This window comes from Marmota marmota, unplaced genomic scaffold, assembly GCF_001458135.2.
Source record: "Marmota marmota marmota unplaced genomic scaffold, marMar, whole genome shotgun sequence".
Classification (NCBI taxonomy): domain Eukaryota; kingdom Metazoa; phylum Chordata; class Mammalia; order Rodentia; family Sciuridae; genus Marmota; species Marmota marmota.
In genome coordinates this window covers 22610010-22617706 of record NW_026000082.1, presented here as the reverse complement: position 1 = coordinate 22617706, position 7697 = coordinate 22610010, and the positions used below count along the sequence as shown (strand labels likewise).

At 45.0% G+C, this 7697-nt stretch overlaps 1 protein-coding gene across 6 annotated transcripts in view; it reads left to right on the top strand.

The window, feature by feature from the left end:
- The first annotated feature begins 2409 nt into the window (after positions 1–2409).
- Positions 2410–7697, top strand: part of LOC107141892 (tubulin alpha-1C chain-like) — a 29913-nt gene continuing 24625 nt past the window's right edge. For 5 of the 6 annotated variants that reach the window (XM_048815625.1, XM_048815626.1, XM_048815623.1 and 2 more), the window contains exon 1: positions 2410–3698. In XM_048815625.1, coding sequence (XP_048671582.1) covers positions 2506–3698 — 1193 coding nt within the window. In that variant the 5' untranslated portion in view covers positions 2410–2505. Of the gene's footprint in view, positions 3950–7697 lie in introns of those variants that run through there. The other variant, XM_015485177.2, reaches the window with a different exon arrangement.

The window sequence follows — 7697 nt, the reverse complement described above, 5'->3', positions numbered from 1 at the left end:
TAAAAATGAGAATCATTAAGGACCTAAGAATGATGTGGGATATTAAATATTACACAAATTCTTTAAAGCTCCTCTCATTAAAAAGTAGACTATATCCACACCCCTTGAATCTGGGTGGCCTTGTGATTTTCTTTGATGAACAAGGGTAGTGGAAATGCTGCCGTATGAGTTTTAGAGTATGGGCCTCAAGAGGGCAGCTCTGACCTCTTGGAACACTACTCTGAAATTTCCATGTTTAAAAACAAACAAGGCTGGGGCTGGGGATGTGGCTCAGGCGGTAGCGCGCTCGCCTGGCATGCGTGCGGCCCGGGTTCGATCCTCAGCACCACATACAAACAAAGATGTTGTGTCCGCCGAAAACTAAAAAATAAATATTAAAATTCTCTCTCTCTCTCTCTCTCTCTCTCTCTCTCTCTCTCTCTCTCTCTCTCCCCATCTTTCACTCTAAAAAAATAAATAAATAAATAAAAACAAGGCAAACTGTGTTGGCCTATAAAGGGTGAGAGGCCATGCGGAGGAGACCCAGGGTGCCCACAGCCTGACAGCCTGCGCCACCTGCCCCGTGTGTGAGGGTGCTGCCCTGGACCTTCTGACCCAGCCAAAACTCTGGCCAACACCTCATAAAAATCAAACATAAATCTTCTCCAGTAGAAGATATGATCGTCCAAGGTCTCAAGTCACGTGCATAAACATTTTTCCTAATGCAACATCTGACATCAAATCCAAGTAAACTAGGTTCTATCATTTGAATTTTGAAGATCCCAAAGGCCCATGTGTTGAAGGTTTGATCCTCAGCCTGTGATGCTGGGATGTGGCCTAAGTGGCATAGAACAATAAGTACCTATTCTCAGAAGTCCCTGGGTCCGTGGCATAGCCAGCTGATCTGAGCTGGGCTTGGTGGGATTTGCTCACCTGTCATCGGCAGTCAGAGAGGCATTTGCTTCGTGTGTTCTCAAGTTTGGAGCCTTAGCTGGGAGGATCTCTCATCTCCCATCAGGATAGTGAAGAATTGCACTCAGGGACAGCATTCCAAGGGGACAGGCAGATGGACACAAGGCCTCAGGAGATCTGGGCTCAAAATTGGTGCCCTGTCACTTTTGCCACATTTGGTTGATCAAAGCAAAGTCAAGGTAGCCCAGATTCAAGGAGAGAGAAACCAGCTTCACCCCTTCTTGGGGACACTGCGAAGTCATGTGACGGAGGATACAGACAAGGTAAGGGTGAGAACTGGGCCTTCTTGCAATCAGGTGAACACAAACTTTTGAAATTGCATTTCTTTTTCTTTCATTGTATCTTTAAATGTCAATAACACCAGAACCAAGTGCCTGGTGCACACCTGAACCCCAGCTACTTGGGAAGCTGAAGCAGGAGGATTGCAAGTTGGACGCCAAATCTGGGCAATTGAGCAAGACTCTGTCTCAAAATTAAAAGGACAGGGGATGTGGCTCAGTGGTACAGGGCTTGCCTGCTTGTGGTTCAAATCCCAAAGCACAAGCAGAACAAAGCCAAAAGGGAGAAGGAAGAAAAGACAAAATACCAGTAAGATCAGATATTCTACTGAGGAAAATGCTCCCCGCCAGGCGCAGTGATGCCCACCTGTAAACCCAGCATTTGGGAGTCTGAGGCAGAAGGATCATAAGTTCAAAGCCAGCCTCAGCAAAAGCGAGGCGCTAAGCAACTCAGTGAGACCCTGTCTCTAAATAAAATACAAAATAGGGCTGGGGATGGGGCTCAGTGGTTGAGTGCCCCCTGAGTTCAATCCCCTCCCCCTGCAAAACAAGAAAAGAAAATACTCCCCTAAAAAAGTTCCCTTCTATGACCTCCATCCCCCTACTTCCATCTAGACATGTTGTTTTGATGACACCTTAGGACCTCTTCTCTTTCTTTCTTTTTAATTTATTTTAGTTGTTGATAGACCTTTATTTTATTTATTTATTTATATGTGGTGCTGAGAATCGAACCCAGTGCCTCACACATGCCAGGCAAGTGCGCTACCACTGAGCCACAGCCACAGCCCCTTTTCAATGTACTGTACTTTCATGAACTATATTCCTATTTCTAGAAACTGAATTTTTTTTTCTCTTCAGTTTGCCTCATCTTGCTGAGGCCCACCTCCAAGAAACATTATTATTATTATTATTATTATTATTATTATTATTATTATTATTATTTGGCCCATTGTATGTCTGAAAATATTTTTGTGCTATCCATATATTTGATATCCATAATTTTTCTGCTGTAATAATGTACACTGAAAATAATTAGAATTTCAAATAAGGCATTGATTCATTCTGTTCTATTATCCAGACTTGCTGTATAGTCTGATGCTCTGTTTTATTTTCATTAACATAGTTTATTGTAAAACATAAACACATGCAGAAGAGTCCATGAAAATATAAAACTAGGTAACTTCTCCCCCGGACTCCTTGGTAGTCTGTCAGTGGGAGCTCCTGGTCGTCGTCTCCTCGTCTCATCCCGCGCCGCCCAGCCCTACAAGAACCCGTCATGCGTGAGTGTATCTCCATCCACGTTGGCCAGGCTGGTGTCCAGATTGGCAACGCCTGCTGGGAGCTCTACTGCCTGGAACATGGCATCCAGCCTGATGGCCAGATGCCAAGTGACAAGACCATTGGGGGAGGAGATGACTCCTTCAACACCTTCTTCAGTGAGACGGGTGCTGGCAAGCACGTGCCCAGGGCAGTGTTTGTAGACCTGGAACCCACGGTCATTGATGAAGTTCGCACTGGAACCTACCGTCAGCTCTTTCACCCTGAGCAGCTCATCACAGGCAAGGAAGATGCTGCCAATAACTATGCCCGGGGCCACTACACCATTGGCAAGGAGATCATTGACCTCGTCTTAGACCGAATTCGCAAGCTGGCTGACCAGTGCACAGGTCTTCAGGGCTTCTTGGTTTTCCACAGCTTTGGTGGGGGAACTGGTTCTGGGTTCACCTCCCTGCTGATGGAACGTCTCTCTGTTGATTATGGCAAGAAGTCCAAGCTGGAGTTCTCCATTTACCCAGCCCCCCAGGTTTCCACAGCTGTAGTTGAGCCCTATAATTCCATCCTCACCACCCACACTACCCTGGAGCACTCTGATTGTGCCTTCATGGTAGATAATGAGGCCATCTATGACATCTGTCGCAGAAACCTTGACATTGAGTGCCCAACCTACACTAACCTTAACTGCCTTATTAGCCAGATTGTGTCATCCATCACTGCTTCCCTCAGATTTGATGGAGCCCTGAATGTTGACCTGACAGAATTCCAGACCAACCTGGTGCCCTATCCCCGCATCCACTTCCCTCTGGCCACATATGCCCCTGTCATTTCTGCTGAGAAAGCCTACCATGAACAGCTTACTGTAGCAGAGATCACCAATGCTTGCTTTGAGCCAGCCAACCAGATGGTAAAATGTGACCCCCGCCATGGTAAATACATGGCTTGCTGCCTGTTGTACCGTGGTGATGTGGTCCCCAAAGATGTCAATGCTGCCATTGCCACCATCAAGACCAAGTGCAGCATCCAGTTTGTGGATTGGTGCCCCACTGGCTTCAAGGTTGGCATTAATTACCAGCCTCCCACTGTGGTTCCTGGTGGAGACCTGGCCAAGGTACAGCGTGCTGTGTGCATGTTGAGTAACACCACAGCCATTGCTGAGCCCTGGGCTCGCCTGGATCGCAAGTTTGACCCGATGTATGCCAACCGTGCCTTTGTTCACTGGTATGTGGGTGAGGGGATGGAGGAAGGAGAGTTTTCTGAGGCCCATGAGGACATGGCTGCCCTAGAGAAAGATTATGAGGAGGTTGGAGCAGATAGTGCTGAGGGAGAGGATGAGGGTGAAGAGTATTGACCTTGCTGCTATGATTTCACACTCCATTGTCTTGGATTTGTCTTATCTGTCTCTTTTAACCCTGAGCTATCAATAAAAGCATTTCCACTTTAAATGTCAAAAAAAAAAAAAGAAAAAAGAAAATATAAAACTAATGATTTATCACACAGTGAACATTTGTGTGTAATTGTTAGCCTGATCAATCCCTTCCATTTTTCAAAACAAATTTTCTCTATTCTTCCCCCTCACCCCTAATCACTACTGCTTCCCTTTCCAATAAGATAACAATTATCTTGACTATTCTGGTAGACATTTTCATTTTATTTTTAGCTTTATCACACCACCTCGTATAACTCATGCCAAACACAAAGCAACAAAGTCAACTTCTGAAACTATAATCCTAAATATACTTTTTTTCTTATAAGTTGCTTATCTCAGGTATTTTGTCACAGTGACAGAAAGCTAACTAACACACTAGACCCTTTAGTGATCTGATATGACTGGCATCCATCAGAGGGAAAAAAAAAACATATGATGGAAGGAGAGATGCTCAGATATTAGAATGAGCAGACACAGATTTAAGATAGTTATTGAGGGAACTATTATATGTTGAATAATTGTGCTAGGCTCTGATTGTTCTTTTACAGTCTTCATAAGGAGAAAGACAATAATCAATGAAATCAACTTATACCTGAGGTGAGGCAAAACATTGTGGTGGGGAGCACGTGGTAGAGAAAAGCTTTTCACCTCCTAGTCACCAGGAAGAAATAGGGGCGGGGGCAGAGTCCTAATATTCCTTCCAAAGGCACACCCCTAATGACCTAACTTCCTTCCACTAGGCCCACCTCCTAAATAACCACTTCCCAATAGCATCACAGGCTGTGACCAACCCTTCAACACGTGGGGCTTTGGGGGATATTCAAAACCCAAACTATAATAGTACCTGGTTTACTTGGATTTGATGTCAAATGTTATATTAGAAAAATTGTTTAGAGGCCCAACTTGAGACCTTGGATTATCATATATTCTGCTGGAGAAGATTTATGCTTATTTCTTCCAGGTATCTGGTGGGAGGGGCCTAGTCATTTAGGACCATGTTAACCCAGTGCCAGAGACTGAGGTTTCTCTGGGGCCATCAAGATAAGCTGCAGTCTGGGTAAGGACTGGTTTAGATCTCCAACACAACAGACTATTTCTTAATATCCTCTCACTAATGTCTTAAGTCTTTGATCCTCTATTACTAGAGGTCAAAATTTGCCCTCGATAAATATTTGTTCCATGAGGCACCAGCTAAACTAGCGGTCTCCATTTGGGGGCCTTTTTGCAATATTTAATGTGATGGGAAGAAACGAACACGTTGCAGTTTTCAATGAGGCCTGCAGCTGTTTGTGCATTCTAGGGGTGGCAGCGAAATTCATCTTTGGAGAAGACTGTTCTTTTGTTTGGGAAAATGCTTTAATGAGCCTCTTGAGTATGCAAAGGTGAGGCTGAGAAATGAGTCTAGAGGGAGAGGGGAAATGCAGAGAGAACTGCACGACCAGAAAACACCACAGGTTTGGCTTGCTGGTGCAGAGGTTTCAATGCAAAGAAAATTTTTGCTTTTGGGGGACCCCAAGACTCAGGGAAAGAGGATTAGTATTTAGCAGCTCGGATCCTGGGCTTCGATCCCTCTGCTCCATTCAGACCTCTGCTCCTTTGTGATCTCCACAGTGTGCAATCCTCAAGGGAATAAGAGATGGAACTGCAGGCACACAGGGGACAGCCCTTTTGGGAGAATGTGACCTCCTTCATGTCATTCCCTCCTCTGGGGCCAGCAGGGGACACAGAGACAGTCCCCAACTCTAGCAGCCCAGAGAAGCTGCTCAGAGCTGGCAGCTGCAAATGGTGCCCAAGCAAAGACATCCGCCACTGACAACTCCTCTGTCCACTCTACATTCATCTGCTCCCCTAATCCTGGCCACTTCACTCCTTAAATGTTTTCCCTCTTCTCTGACCCACTGCCCCTGGCCGTCAGGTCTCACCAGGTCTGCTCTGGGCAAACTGCAGCTGTCTAAAGCCAACCTGCAGTTTCTTCTATTTCTAGTTCATTATCACAGCTGCTAAGGTGATTTTTCCCCCCAAACACAGATCAGCTGGCAAGCTCTCCTATGCACAATGCTTCTGTGTCCACAGGGTGAAGGCTCAGCTCAGGCAGGTGGCAGGCAAAGCTTCCACCACTCAGCCCTAACAAACATGCCAGAGCCCCTCCAGCTCAGCTTCCTCCACTCCTGAACATGCGCATAGGTAGATGGTGGCGATGTGGTATGAGGCCCAGGCCCCGGGGCCAGTCTGCCAGCCTTTGACCAACAAAATCAGGTAAGTGAGGATCAGTGAACCTCAAACCCAAGAACAGTGCCTGGTGCTGCTGCAAAAGCTTCAGCTGATCTTATCGTCATTGCTATATTCTCTGCACATTCCTGTTTACTGTCACTCTATTATTTTCCCTCCCAGCCACTCCCACCCCAATGTCCCGCCCATCTCTGTGACTAAATTTCCTATTCCTCTCTCCAGGTTTCTGTCACCTCCTCTGGGAAGCCATTTCTGACCCTTCGTGCCCCACTCCATTCTCCCAAAAACACTCGGCATCCACTTAGCCTTTGGGATCCCAGTTCTCTGTCTGCATGTCAACCTCCCCCATCAAATTGTGGGCTACAAGCAAACTATCTCTATTTCCCTAGATATTACTATCTCTATTTCCCTAGTGCCTGGCACAGAATAGATGTGCAATTAATATCACTAGAGTGAATCTCCATCTCCCTCCTACCTTGGAAAGATCCATAAAATGGGACCATGTCATGGTCATGCTGGTGACCTCAGTCCTCCCACACTGAATGTTATCCTTTTCCCTGTTGATGCTACTCACCCAGCCCCATGGGAGCCGCATGTCTTATTATTCAGCCAATTGGAATAATTCTGATCTCAGACACTGGTTCTTGCCTGACAAATGCCAGAATACATCCATGTTTCACCTGTCACCTGCTCTTGCTGTGTGCCAATCTGATACTGTTTTGTCAATAGCTCCCAGCCACAGACAGGTGATTCAGAGAGTGTCTAGAGGATTGACACAAGCAGAAGATGAGAGGTTTTTATTCTGACCCCAGTTCCTACGGAATTCTGGAATGGGGGGGCGGGGTCTAGAGAATTTGATGGGGCCATGGGAACAGAGTCAAATGGTCTTTAGCAACAGGACACTTCATCACATAAGAAAACATCCACTTAGAAGGTGAAGCGAAGCATCATACCAACTTTATGACCTTGGATATTTCTTATTTCATATATGTTAGGGTTAAAACACTATCTATGATCTTAAAAGCATTGTCAAGGATATCCATCTCTAACACATATTCCTCAGCTTACTGTGCAGCAGGCATTAAAAATATTAAATGATTTGTGCTGCCAAATGACCTGACTGTAATTCTTAATTCAATACATAGTGAGCTTGTGGAATGTACAGGACCCCACCCACTCCTCGGAACAAGGAAACCAGCGTCCATCTGTGTTCCCTTTCTTTCTTTCTTTTTTTCCTTAATAACATTTCCTTTATTAAGTGACATTCAATAGAGTTATTTCATAATTTACTACAAATATAGCAACATTTTCTTCAAATAGGTGTGTACATCTGATATAAAAAGAGTATTTGCAGCAAATAAAAGGTCAGACAGTATATGGAGAGTTGAAGGACACAGGAGTTTTAAGTTTGAGAACTAATGTGTGGGAACATTAAAATGAGCTCAGTAGCTATCTTTCAATCTGTTGGAAATTATAGGAACTAAAAGTGTTCTATGAGAAACATCTTTTTTCTCAAAAAAAAAAAAAAAAAAAAA